General features: G+C 51.4%; 6 protein-coding genes across 6 annotated transcripts; 3 read left to right on the top strand and 3 right to left on the bottom strand.

Annotated features, from left to right (window-relative positions):
• Positions 1–1,058: 1,058 nt before the first annotated feature.
• On the bottom strand, positions 1,059–1,832 carry N7532_011153 (uncharacterized protein; the record flags this gene model as incomplete). Its single annotated transcript, XM_056623644.1, has 1 exon — positions 1,059–1,832. One exon carries the CDS (start codon positions 1,830–1,832, stop codon positions 1,059–1,061), a length of 774 nt encoding a protein of 257 aa, XP_056468632.1.
• Positions 1,833–2,727: 895 nt separating this feature from the next.
• On the bottom strand, positions 2,728–4,938 carry N7532_011152 (uncharacterized protein; the record flags this gene model as incomplete). Its single annotated transcript, XM_056623643.1, has 4 exons — positions 2,728–2,957; positions 3,017–3,925; positions 3,976–4,555; positions 4,627–4,938. 4 exons carry the CDS (start codon positions 4,936–4,938, stop codon positions 2,728–2,730), a joined length of 2,031 nt encoding a protein of 676 aa, XP_056468631.1.
• A 557-nt stretch (positions 4,939–5,495) lies between these two features.
• On the top strand, positions 5,496–7,395 carry N7532_011151 (Zn(II)2Cys6 transcription factor; the record flags this gene model as incomplete). The annotated part of the gene is made up of 3 exons (XM_056623642.1): positions 5,496–5,656; positions 5,711–6,532; positions 6,582–7,395. 3 exons carry the CDS (start codon positions 5,496–5,498, stop codon positions 7,393–7,395), a joined length of 1,797 nt encoding a protein of 598 aa, XP_056468630.1.
• Positions 7,396–7,679: 284 nt separating this feature from the next.
• Positions 7,680–9,489, bottom strand: N7532_011150 (PEX28-32 family peroxisomal membrane protein; the record flags this gene model as incomplete). The annotated part of the gene is made up of 2 exons (XM_056623641.1): positions 7,680–8,264; positions 8,317–9,489. The coding sequence occupies 2 exons, from the start codon at positions 9,487–9,489 to the stop codon at positions 7,680–7,682; spliced, it is 1,758 nt and encodes a 585-aa protein (XP_056468629.1).
• Positions 9,490–9,995: 506 nt separating this feature from the next.
• N7532_011149 (import motor complex subunit PAM16) lies at positions 9,996–10,484 on the top strand (the record flags this gene model as incomplete). The annotated part of the gene is made up of 2 exons (XM_056623640.1): positions 9,996–9,998; positions 10,080–10,484. 2 exons carry the CDS (start codon positions 9,996–9,998, stop codon positions 10,482–10,484), a joined length of 408 nt encoding a protein of 135 aa, XP_056468628.1.
• Positions 10,485–11,363: 879 nt separating this feature from the next.
• On the top strand, positions 11,364–12,785 carry N7532_011148 (D-arabinose 1-dehydrogenase (NAD(P)(+)) ARA2; the record flags this gene model as incomplete). Its single annotated transcript, XM_056623639.1, has 1 exon — positions 11,364–12,785. One exon carries the CDS (start codon positions 11,364–11,366, stop codon positions 12,783–12,785), a length of 1,422 nt encoding a protein of 473 aa, XP_056468627.1.
• Between the last annotated feature and the right edge of the window lie 452 nt (positions 12,786–13,237).

The following is a 13,237-nucleotide window of genomic DNA, read 5'->3' as shown; positions in this document are numbered from 1 at the left end:
ATATAACGACTTTTACTTTCTGTGACATACCGTAATTTATTCTTATGATCAATGACACTCTTGGAGTACAAGTTGACTTCTATGGTCATGAGACCAGATCACATCATGATATTATGTGATAAGTAGTTGGCATTGCATGCCCAGAACTGAGTGTCCAAGGCTACAGTGTAAGCAGAGCACCTATATTTGCGTGAGATATATACCTCGTGCCCGACAGCCCGTGTCACCCCTCTCCTACAAAAATTGTCTCTGCCCTCGAAAACAAAGATTCCCATTAAAATAATCAGTCAAAAGTCGCAGAAGACAAATCTTCCAAAATTTCCAAACTTCCGCCTTTCTCCCGTCGCGAAAAAGCGATGCTCCCCTGCGTGCCCGTGCTCGACGGATCGGCCACCCAAACCCATGCGGGCATGAGCCAGCCACATAGCCCGAGTCACAACGCGAGAGCCATCTCTCTGTATGGATCGAATCACAATCACCCCATCAACGCCACGATGTGCGCGTGGGTTTGCTGCAAGTGTGCTGATGGGCCCAAGTTATATGAATCCCAGCCGGACTGCGTCGCCTGTGGACATCCTGCTTGCCAGACTTGCATATTTATGAGGTGATCGAAGTGATCAGAATTCTTGGCATCCATGCGAAATTATCTTTTGAGTGCTTCTTGAATCCTTTCACTACTTGTGTGAAATAGAAGAAATTATACCTCCTGATGAGTTAAGAGAGAATGGTGATTCCCAAACATAGTCGTTCGTGATGTCCAAGTCGCCGTCGTTTGTTTGTGGGGGAAATATGGTGTCCCAAAGATTCTGTAGCGAGTCTTTTTGAACTGATCATGATTTTGGAAGTAGAGAAAACTTGTGACTTGAAAATATTGAGTGAAATGCACTTACCCAGTCAATTTCCAGCATTTTCGGATCTATATCATCCACCCTATTGTCGTGGTCGCTTTGAGTCGTGGCTAGGCTGGCACCTGCCGCACTGCTCATCGGATAACTTGGGATACCAAAGTATCCTGGACCAAGCCCCATGATATTTTCGCTTCCATTTTCAGACTCGCCTCATTGTAGCCAAGGAGAAAAACCTTCTGACGTGGAGGCATGGCCACCCATAGCACCTACTATGGGCTGGAAGTCACTGGCCTGTACAAAACGATGATTTTCAGGCCTTGGATTGATCGGCGCAGATTTCGGAGGTCGCACGAAATGATTATCACCCGGATCCCCATGAGCATAATTCAATGGCATCCGAGGATCAGTGTCATCGCCGTCTTTTTTCGGCGTGATGACGATCATTGAATCTTTGAACAGGGTATGCGATTTCAGTCCCTTGGCCTTTTGATATACTTTCATCCGCTCACAGATTACAGTTAACAAATGCGTTGCTATTATGTTTCGAGAAGCAATGGTTTGTTGCATAGTGGACGTTGTCCCGGTCATGGTGAATGGTGGCACCCCCACTCCCTGGACAGTCTCTGCAAAGATCCAATCCAGACAATGCCAGATGCGAGAAGCCTCCTTCCGCATCGGAAAGGTGTACACCTGAAACAGCATGAGAAATGCCGTGTGATATTGCTGGTAGGCCGGGGTATACCAAGCCCATATTTGGAGGTCTGCTGCGGACTCCAGTTCCACTGCGGCTTCCAAGGCCTCGGACCCCTTTATAAGCACAATTTGACGCAGTCTATCTGGGATCCGGTACGAGACGCTGTTCATGTAGCGATGCAGTAAATGGAGATAGAGAAGGCTCGTGAAGAGCTTCATTACAAGCCCTGCCATTCTTTGCATCTGGCCTGGGGTAGTCACATTGATATAAGGGCCGTACTTTGTGTCCATGCTGACTCAGAATGCCTCGATCTTCGAAATTGCTTTGGTAAGGCTGATTCTCTTTTGGTCTACCTTGTTTCGCAGTATCAGACATTGCCGATGCATTTCTTGGCATTCAAAACGGATTGCGGAGAAGATCATGTCATTTCATACTGGCTGACTACTCGTAGGAGAGGATTGTAGTGTGGTGACATCGAGAGGTAGTTTTGTCGTATATCCATCCCGATGAATATATGGCCGCGGCCCCTGGGTCTCGCTTGTTTTGAGGTCTAGGTAGCAGACCTGATACCAGATCAACCGCCGTGTCTGGCAGACCGCTGGAGGAAAGTCGTATTCAGATGGGTCGGAAGCCCCATGCACTCGGCCAGCCTTATCGCCATTCCGGCCATGGCGGAGTGTGCTCGGGAAATTTCGTCAACGCTCATCGCCAGCTAGAAAAGGTTGATCTAATTAGCGGTCAAGGTGCCTCCAATTTTTTGGATCACGAGGAAAGTTCAAGCATACAAGGTGGGTTACAATGGTGATCCTGGACCGGTCACGATTCTTCACCATAACCCTTGGAAGAAATTCATGATGCCTAACACGACTGTTGGGGGGTATCATGAAGCTCAAGGGGTCTGTTATCTGTGTTGAGTATGTGATTGATGAGAATGCGGTTATTTACAACACGAGTGTGCATACTGCTGGCAAGTGGATGTCTTCATAGCCGCACCTGGAATATGCGTCGCCCTGTAATGATTGTTGGGACTCTTCAGGCGCCGAAAAGAATGGCTCCATTTATGTACGCTATTCATTGTAGAGGTGCAATACTCTGTTCAAAATATACAAAAGTCATCAAATCATATCTAAAAGAACCCGAAATAAGAGTGAAAATGAGAAACAAGGGTATCAAAGTATGAACAGCCTAGTCAATGCGTTTGTACAGCTTGGCCTTGCTCGAGCCTGCCGAGGGAGTGCAGCATGCAGCCGCCATCTCGGGGTGGAGAGTGGACTTGTTGAAGGTCTGCGAGGATTGAGGGACATCCAGAGCAGGGTTCTTGGTGAAGAAGCCGTCAGGTTTCAGCATCACACTGACACGCTCCATGGGCATGACAGGGAAGTCTTCAATGCGAGGGTTATGGGTGAGGCCGAAAGCTAGTAAGAGAATTAGTTTTCGCCTCGGCGGAAATTGGATTGAACTGCAGAGAACTTACTGTGCCAAAGCACGACATCTTCATTCTCAGTATTGTCTCTGCGCTGGACCCAGGTTTCGACACCCTCGGCACGGCGGCTTTGGTTGGTGAACTCGCCCGCAGCATAGAGCTCGTCATCCTGGTATTTGGTAAGCCAGATGGGCTTAGTGGCAAATTCGGCTCGGCGATAACCGATGGCGTTCTTATTCACAAGAAGCATCTGGCTGGGTGCAGTCTGGAGCTTGTAGGCAATTGGCTTGTAGGTAATAGGGTTATTGATGGAGTCGTTTCGGATTTTGAACACGCGGTGACGGTCAACACTTGTGTTGGCAGTGCCAGCCTTGTTCATCACTGTAGACTCAGTGGTATATCCAACAAGCCAAGGGTTGTTCTCGTCCTCTGGCATGGGCACACTGTCTTCGTAGTACACAGTGTTCTTGAAGCCATCGATGGCTGGATCGATACGGAACGAAAACATGTGTTGGTGGAAAGGCGCCATAACACCCGGACCCACATTGGTACCCCATGGGACAGTTTGGCCATTCTCGTTATCGAATGGGACGGTCGAGAGGATACCAGTAGCACGGACTTCGAGTTCAACATTGCCGGCTTGGTCGAATATATATGCGAAAATGTATTCGTAGTTGGCAACTGTGCAGATCATTTGGAGAACCAATTGTCTGTTCCGCACAACAGTGGCGGCACCTGTCCGGTAGTTGGTGTGCTTGTGCTGCAAGCCATTGTCTTGTTCGTGCATGCAAATAACGTTCTTGAGTTGAATAGGGTTTCCCTTAGAGTCGTTTCGGTAACCGTCGAAGTATTTAATATGACCTAAGCAGTCGCATCCAAGAGACAGCTGATTGGCATTCATGCCGAAACCAGTGTCGCCAACATCGAATGCCTGCTTGCGATGGTAGGGGGCACGAGGATCTTTAAAGATGAATATAGCCTCTGGAATAGCTAAACAGAGGAAAACTCACCTCCATAGGGAACTGTCATCTCAGAGACAGCAAGACGGTAAAAGACATTACGATTGTCATATGTGATGTTGTAGAGCACCAAGCCCTCCCGAATATTGAAACCAAGACGGAAACGCCACTTTTGCCAGTAGATAGAGTTTCCATCCGCGGTATAAGAAGGGCCTTCTGGTTGCTGAACAATATAAGGCTTCAAGTCTGTCCGCACAGGTTCATCCAAAAGATCGTGGGCATATTGGATTCCCTTAACAGGCTTCCAAGGTTGGGTTTGAGTGGTCTCGAAATCGGCACCCCCAGGAAGATAATCCATGCGTACCAATTCGTGAGTGAGGCCGTCAAAAACCGGTGAAAACTTGCATGGCAGGGAATAGTGGTTGTTCTGAGGATGATCCACCTCCACAAGATACATAAAGCATTGGAAGAGGCGCCGAGACTCGTTCTCGTTGTCTGTTCCGTACATCCAGGGGTCGTTGCAGACGGTGACGCCAGCGGGCAATTGCATTTTCTCGATTTCGGCAAGCACTGCAGGATGTCTCATGCACATTTCTTCGATTTCCGTGATCTCGTCGGGGTCAATGGGTCCCTGTGGAGAGCATACTCGTTAGCTGGTGGTTTACGCGGCAGGGTATTGACTCGTTTGCATTTTCGACGTACTTGGACTTCACGTGGAAGCTCCTTTGCGTATACAATGGTTCGTTTGTCGGCATTGAGAACAGCCTTGTAGAATGCGCCAGTGTCGAGACGGTGGAAAAGCGTGTACAGAAGACGTGCAGGCGGGGGAGGAAGCGGCCGCCTCAGACGCTCGGCTTCGATATATGGGAGCACATCTTTCTTGATGGGCTCATTGACGTCGATGCGCTTGTAACGCAGTTGCACGCCAGGGAAAGTTGCCTCGAGAATGCGGACGGCAAGTTTAATCTCTTCCGGGAAGATGGGATCGAATGGATGTCGGGCTCCAGTCACCATTTTTGAATGGGTGGTTGTCGGAGGATATGACAAAGTAGGCGGTCAGACTGGCGTGGGAGAACTGTCAAAAGTCTCGACTTCTCGGAGAATGAAGAGTCTGGGGAAGCTGGGGTTGAAGAGGGGAAGACGCCTGGGAATTTAAGCGTCGCGTATCCCTTATCGGCTGCAACTCCTGGCTGGACTTACCTCTTTGGGACTAATGGACGGGTGGATCGTGGGGCTTGGCGCGTGCATGGATCGATCGGCAAGCACAAGCTGGCTGGTCATACTCTTTTGGGGCGTGTCCTATCAGACCGATTAGAAAGTGCTTATGACGACGATATGATGAGTGTGTTAATAACTTTGACTACTTTGTGAGATGGCATCCAGATCTTCTGGCCAAAGTCAAGTTGTATCCATTAAATACTTCATCTAATCTCGTGGCCGTCCCTGACAGTTCGATCATAGTCACGTGCTTGTCAGCCGGCGCGAGATTATCCTAATTGGGGATAGCGCATTTGCTATCAATTCGCGGGGGAAATTCAACGTTTCTTCTCGACCTTCACACGATAACGACCATGACGACCTACGCTGATACTGGCTGGATTCAGCCTGTGGATGTTTCCGGATCGATCCCCGCGAAGAAACGCCGGAACCGTCAGTCTGGCACCGCATGGACTCGCTCGGGTTGTATCACTTGCAAAAGGCGTCGTAAAGGTTGCGACAAGGCCAAGCCGAGGTAGGTGCTTTTGCTACAAGTGCTCGTTCTTGGCTTCATGGTTGACCTTTCTAGCTGCAATAATTGTGTCAAACAAGGCCGGACATGCGAGGGCTATGGAGATCTCTGGGTACAGCCGTTGGGCCCGTCTGCGCTAGTCTTCAAACAACCGCAGCCAGACGGATCGAAGCGACGACGACTGAGCATTGCGACCCCAACACAGTTACTGTCACCAGCACCATCACCGGGCTCTGAATCACGGTTTCAGGTACAGCCATCGCCTAGCGTCGTCTCTCCAAGCTTGTCAGCGCTATCTTCGCCACGACGGCAAATCATCGACCTCGAAGATGAAGACTCGATTCGTGATCAGGGCGTAGATAGCCCCAAGCCTGCTTCTACTTTCACGCAGTTGGATATATTAGCAGACATTCCACCATCGCACAGCTTCATCAGTCACCTTGGCGATAGCGAAACGCACTATCTACAATACCACGTGGAGCATGGCTCTCGACTCTTGGCCAATCTTGAAAGTGCCGATAATCCCCTACGATCCTTGCTCATTCCTCGAGCAATCGCCTCCCCTATCTTAATGAAGGCGGTTTGTGCCGTATCCGCCCTCCATCTCGCAAACCGCTCAGCGGGTGCTAGCGCACAAACTGCGGCTGCTACCTTCTACGGCCGAACCCTCAGCGGAATTCGAGCCGCAATTGCCGATAGCTCCACAGATACTTTGTCTGACGATGACATGCTGGCCGTGGGTCTATTGTGTAAATACGAGGTTGTTCGTGGAAGTGTTAAGCAGTGGGTGGTTCACCTCAATGCCCTACAGCGGCTGATCGCTTCTCGCGGCGGACTGGCTGCGATGGACCCAGACGCTGCCGGGTTTCTGCGAGGACTGTGAGTTACCTCGCCCACCATTTCCATATAGGCATTAACAGGTCACTAGGTATGTATATGCATATAATATGGCTCGGATCAGCAATCGCAAGCGCATCACCTCCAGCGAGAACTTTTCTACAGATACGCATCTCGGCCCTCCCAGATTGGACATATATATTGGATATACAGAAGACATCTTGACTCTTTGCGCACGTATTGCCGAGCTTCCATCTTTACAAGATGACAGCGTCTCTCTTCGACTGGCAATTGCTTCTATGTACGTGACTCTGAACTATAATAATGAAACGTCAACTAACAAACAATCCTTCCCTCCCAGAAATGACTCCCTTCTCACCTGGTCCCACACAAACACCAACTACATAATTCCCCAAGGTCTCACATCCGCTACTCTCAACCGCCTCCAACTTGTCGCAGAATGCTTCCGCGACGCCGCATTCATCTACCTCCACTCAATCCTCGAACGAATGGCAATGCAACCCACACCCACGAAAGACACATTCGACCCCGATGAATGGACCTCTCTAATTTCAATTCCCAAATCCACCGCCGTTGACCGATGCCTTCTACGCATCGAATCCTTTCACCTGGATGACCATTGCGAATACTCGGCACTTACATTCCCCCTCTTCATCTCCGGCTGCGAAAGCCACGACTTCGAGCACCGTGACCTCGTCGTGGAGTCACTCAGCAAGCTACAAAGCAACTTTGGCATCGGGAATACCAAGCGCGCAAAAGATGTGTTGAAGCTCTTATGGGCGCGAAGAGATGCCTATAACGAAGATCCCTTCACCACAGGCGTCGAGAAGGTACATTGGTTTGACGTTCTCGAAGAGTTGCAGTGGGATCTGACCCTTGCATAACAAACTCCACTACCTCTGTCGCTCTCTCATCCGCATCTACGCTTGCCACGAGACCATGTTTATTCCATGTACTTGATAGAAATGTATTATAAAGCAACGAGCAACGAGAAACGTCTACATTAGCAAAAGAATTCATTGGGGTATTTTTAAAGCTCAAGTAACCCATCACGAAAAACCACTCCAGAGAACCGAAAAGCCCCATGGAAAGACGTAAACCATGTTAATGCAAAGAATGCCACCATTCCACCCGAAAAAGAAAAAGAAGACAAATAATCAAACACAGTTCAGCTGAGGCCCATATTAACCTCATCGCTCAACCCAAATTCCCGCTCAGCACGTTCAGTGCCCCCCGCAGCACGAGTCGCCCATCGGTCAAGACGATCTTGCGAGCTCGCAATCTCCTTATCGCGGATACTAGTGCTATCGCTCGTCGCAATGCTTCCCTCGCGGGCACTGTATTGTGACGGCTTGCGCGAGCTGGACATGCTGATCGGACGACTGGGTGTATTTTTCGCGTTTCCGGAAGTAGCACCGTCAGATGGGGAAAAATTAGGATTCGAATTTGGGTTCGAGGTTCGGCTAGCATCGCCTGTAGAGCCAACACTGCTAGCACGGTCTTTGTCCTTGATCCCACCGCCGAACCAGCGCCTGCGACGAGTTTTCAGCGTCGTGTTGGGGGTGAGGGAGTTGGGTCCCTGTTCGGAATCCTTTCCATTCGCCTTTTCCAGAGCCTGTGTGAGCGTTGAGACGGACTCTTCGGGGGTATTTGTGTTTTCTTGTTCAACCTCGACTAATTCGGCGTCTCGGTACCACTTTCGTCGACGTGTGTACCTGTCCCAGCCATCTTGGCCTCGTCGTCCGTCATTCCACTGGAAAACGGTCAGTCATGTTACTTGATATTGGGGCAGGTGAAAAACAAACCTTGTTATCATAGTAGATCCATCCCTCGGCATTGGACGTCTTGGAGTCCGTCTTGCCGTTAGCAGTGGCATCCGCACCCTCGACGCGCCACTCACTTCCCTCTACCCAGCGCCATTTGGAATCTCCCGTTCGAACGTCCGGAAGCTCAAACGAGTCCTTGGGTGGAACAGAGTTCAAGTGCTCGTCAGTCCAGGCTCCACGCTCAGCCGGGAACAAAGAATAAGTCCAGCCAATTCCGAGCCATCGCCGTTGGTTCTCATAAACGACAAAAGTGAATCGCACACCGGAAGCGTCTCCACGCCGCCGAGTGGCAATGTTCAGACCTAGTCCCTGCGCCTGGGATTTTTGCGTACTCGGTCCATCCGCAACCGAGAGCCCGGTGATCATCCCGCAGAGACGACGTATCGCGCGGGACCGCCAAAGAATGACGCGTGAGACTCGTGCTGGCCGCGAGTGGTAGGTGAGGACGATGGTACCGACAGTCATCACGACGCGGCGCGTGGTTATTAGGTAGATTGGGGGGAGAGTTAAGAGGATCCAGATGGGGGTGACAAGGATTATTCGGAGAAAGAGAGCAGTCAAAGCAGGTCGCGTGGTAGCTGATGTCGCTGTGCGCTGGGTGGAGAGAAAATCGGTTAAATCAAGCAACGGCTCGAGAAGGATATTGCACCGTGTGGTGAAGGTGCGAAGCGTCTCGACAATGTCATCTAAGCTCTTCTGATGGCGCAGAGAAGAATCCGCCGAAGCTTTTCGCTGGTGCTTTTCACCGGTAGATGATGTCGACGACAGAGGCGAATAACGCCGACCATACATACCCAATATTAACCCGACGACGACTAGAATCGGGCCCGCCCAGAGAATGATGACGTCGCTATAAAGCACGACGGTCCAGAAGACGGCTACGAGCAAGAAGCTCTGCCAGGGGTCGCCCGTTGTCCATGTCAAGAGACCCACGAATTTATTTAGTGGAAGAAGAAAAGGGTGCGAGTAGGCGAGAGCCCTGGTGATGGGCGGCGGCGTGGCCACCAGCAACGGCGACTTGCGATGCACGATGACGCTGGACCGTTGTCGCGAGGTCAGAGCCGACCCCGAGATGGTGGAAGGGGAGAAGGCAGCGATCGTCGGCGGTTGGGAATCGGACTGGCCATCCTGAGTAGGCGTTGAGGGTGCCATGGAATCTATCCACGGAAGATCTTCTGTTTGGCATCAGTATCAGCTGCTGGGGTATGCGAGAAGGGGGGGACACGGACCGAGAGCTGCCATCCAATTATGGAGACGTCATAGGGGTCGTTGTCAGCTCATCGGGCTGGTGGGCGCACATTCCTTTATGTAGGCGTGGAGGTTCGTCGGTCCAAGACGATCTGCGGGGGGAGTTGGGGGGGACATGTGACTGCGTGCGATCCTAGGCACAAGACCGAGAATGGGAGGGAACAGGCGCAAATACGATTTGCCGGGTCCTGATTCAATTTTAAAGCTGTAGATATTTTCTCTACGTTCAACGTAAATACTATTTCAAAGTAATTAATTATCTTTCCGTCTGATCACATTGACCGATGTTGTTGTGAGGCGCATACTTCCTCCGACCTGCCGACGCTAAAACGCCCAGCCGAAATTTTCCCCTTCTTCCTCTCTTCACCTCCTTGTGATCATCGCCCTTGGATCGCTCGCACCCCGTCGACATGGTAAGTTTAGCCTCAAATTTACGTCTAGAAAACATGGCATTTTCAAAATCCATCCATTTCCTAACACTGCCCCCCGATTAGGCGCACCGCATCGTTTCCCAAGTCATCGTCACCGGAGCCCGGGTCTTCGGCCGCGCCTTCGCCGAGGCCTACAAGCAGGCCCAGGCAGCCGGCAAGCACAACGCCGGCAAGAAGGGTGGCAGCGCCTTCACTGGCTCCGGCATCACTCTCGATGAGGCCTGCAAGATTCTCAATGTCAAGCCCCCCGGTGGTGGCGCCGAGACCAGTGTGGAACATGTCATGGAGCGATTCAAGAAGCTGTTCGATCTGAACGACCCCCAGAAAGGCGGTAGTTTCTACCTGCAGAGCAAGATTCTGCGTGCGCGCGAACGGATAGAAATGGAACTTCGACAGGCAGAGCGCAAGGCCGCGCAGGACAAGGAATTGCGTGAAGGCTGGAATCCCAAGGTCTACAAGGACCGGTGAAGCAGTCGCTCTGTTCGCCACCCTCACCCTCGCTATTTCTCGACGATAATTTGATTGTATACCGCGCTTGCTGTCGCCGGAGAGGAGCGGCGACATTGTTTCCATCCACGCCTGCGCTCCCGTCCGGTCTCCCTCCCGGTCGTCTTTCTTCGCCGCGAAAAAGCACCTTCTGACCCGCTCGTCTTTTGATTTGGCATAGCATGGCGTTTTTGGGTTTTTTGTGGAAAGAAGTCTCGTCGTTCTTCTCTTTCACTCTATTAGAATTGGGGGAGGATCGTCTCGTCCCGAGGGTGTTGTTCCTATGCGTCGACATTGGACTCGATTCCGATCTCTCCCTGGCCGTTGGCCCTTGTGTATACCATCCTGTTGACCCCCTTCTCCACTCTACCTCGGGAAAATCATGTACTATACTGTAAACCTGCACATTTTTTAATGCCCCTCTTTTTTCAATACTCTTGTAGTGCATATCATATACATATTAAGTGTTGTCTTCGGCAACTACGAAAGCAAAAGTACTCTGCGTCGGATTTTGCCACCGCCGACACTCGACACTTCTTCCATTGGAAAAGCCGTCTCCGATGGGGGAATCGCAATCGCCGATTCACCTCGCCCACTAGGAACACATCGAGAAAAATCGGGACGATGTTCATTGCGGCACCAATCAGTCATCCCCATGGCGCCATCCGGAGCGGAGCCGGGGAGACGCTGGCGCACAATTTCCTGTCCCACTTTGATCAGAACCGGCAGAAACAATATGTCGACTCGGAGCAATCCTACAGTCGTTTGACACTAAATCTCTCCTCTCTCTCTCTCTACTTTTCCTCTATTCTCTTCACCTAATCTCCTTCCTCCGACGAATTTTACCCCACCTCCATAAAAATGCGACCGACCAGGCCGCTCTCCGCGAGCCTGCCCCCCCTCATCATGGGCACGGCAACATTCAACTCGCAATACAACGCAGACCCCTACGCTCTCCCAACAACCGAACTAGTCCAGCGCGCACTAAGCCGTGGTATCCGCGCCTTCGATACAAGCCCCTACTACGGACCCGCCGAAGAACTCCTCGGCCGCGCCCTCGCAACAAACACCGTAACAAACAACTACCCCCGCTCATCCTACCACCTCCTCACAAAAGTCGGCCGAATCGCCTCATCCTCATTCGACTACTCCCCAATATGGATCCGACACAGCGTGAAACGCAGCCTGCACCGCCTACACACAACCTACCTCGACGTAGTCTACTGCCACGACGTGGAATTCGTGACCCCCGCCGAAGTCCTGACAGCCGTGAAGGAATTGCGCCGACTCCGCGATGAAGAAGGCGTCCTCCGCTACGTTGGTATCTCCGGATATCCCGTTGAAACGCTCAGCGCGCTGGCGGAAATGGTACTAGCGGAGACGGGCGAACCGCTCGATATCGTCATGTCCTATGCGAACTATACGTTGCAAAATACCCGTCTCGCCTCCCTGGCTCTGCCCCGTCTTCTCGCTGCGGGCGTGGATGTTGTTCCCAATGCGTCGCCGCTGGGTATGGGGTTGCTTCGTCGCGATGGCGTGCCTATCGGTTCAATGGGTGATTTCCATCCTGCGCCGAATGCCTTGCGCTCGGTTATTCACGATGCGGCGGAGTGTGCTGCGCGTCGGGAGGAGAAGCTTGAGGTTATTGCGATTCGATTTGCGCTGGAGACTTGGCTCTGCGCTGGGTCGAAGGCTGGTGCGCTCGGTGCGCCGTTGGCGAGAGCCGCGGACACGGACCCTGGGTTTATTTCCGTGGCTAACATGGGGACTGGAAAGAGACTTGGTGTCAGCGTGATGGGCGTCAGCAATATCGATGAGTTGGACGAGACGTTGCGGGTTTGGCATAGTATTGTGGATGGTCTGGAGAACTGGGATGACGAGGAAGGCGAGTATGAGGATTTCGAAGGCAACATTCGATCTGTTGGACCTTCGACACCGAATCCTGCCGCACTCGCTGGCGCGGTCCCTTCTTCTATTTCCCATGCTTCGAATATCATGACACCCTCCGAAGGCCTGATTACGGATCGGGCTTGGTCGCAGTCTCGACGGGAGAATATCTTGCAGCTTGCGAGCGAAATTCGGGATGTTCTTGGTGCGGAGTGGATTGATTATGTCTGGGCTAGTCCCTCGCCGGATTTCAAGAACTCTTTGTCTGAGGAGCATGTTGCTGCTGTGAGGAAACTGGAGGTGGAAGGAGAGGGATTGTTGTTGCCTGTCACTGATGCCGTCCAGACGGATGCGATGCTCACGCCGCCATTGGATGCGGAACGACGACTTGAATAATTAACAGGAGGTGGCCATGAGTGTACTTAAAAAAGGAGTGACTGTTACATAAGGCTCGGGCCGTACATATATATATGCCCACCAGGGCTATGTTCATACACGAGATACCTTGATTTATAATGGAGTTACGCATAATGATATTCTCTTGATGAAAAGGCTCTACATACAAGTCAAGAACAGACCTTCATTCAACTTACCTTCAACGCCCCACGGTTAATTTACCTTGTCGGTGCATTGGCCAATAGCATTAGCACTCATTGGGTTACTCTTGATCTGCCGAGCCGTACATTCAACCTGTTGCACCACGATGATTCCTCTCCAAGTAAGAGCATCTAGCTCTTTCATGATGAGAAAGAGGTGCAACGGAAGGCGTGTAAGCATCGACCGGCCGCTCAAGTATTTGATATCGTTCTTAGGATCCACTAAATAACATCCCTTTACCGTGGAAAGGG

This window comes from Penicillium argentinense (assembly GCF_028826775.1).
Source record: "Penicillium argentinense strain IBT 30761 chromosome Unknown utg000011l_segment0_segment0, whole genome shotgun sequence".
NCBI classification, from domain to species: Eukaryota; Fungi; Ascomycota; class Eurotiomycetes; order Eurotiales; family Aspergillaceae; genus Penicillium; species Penicillium argentinense.
The sequence above is the reverse complement of the archived record's forward strand: the minus strand, read 5'-3'. Positions and strand labels throughout refer to the sequence as shown.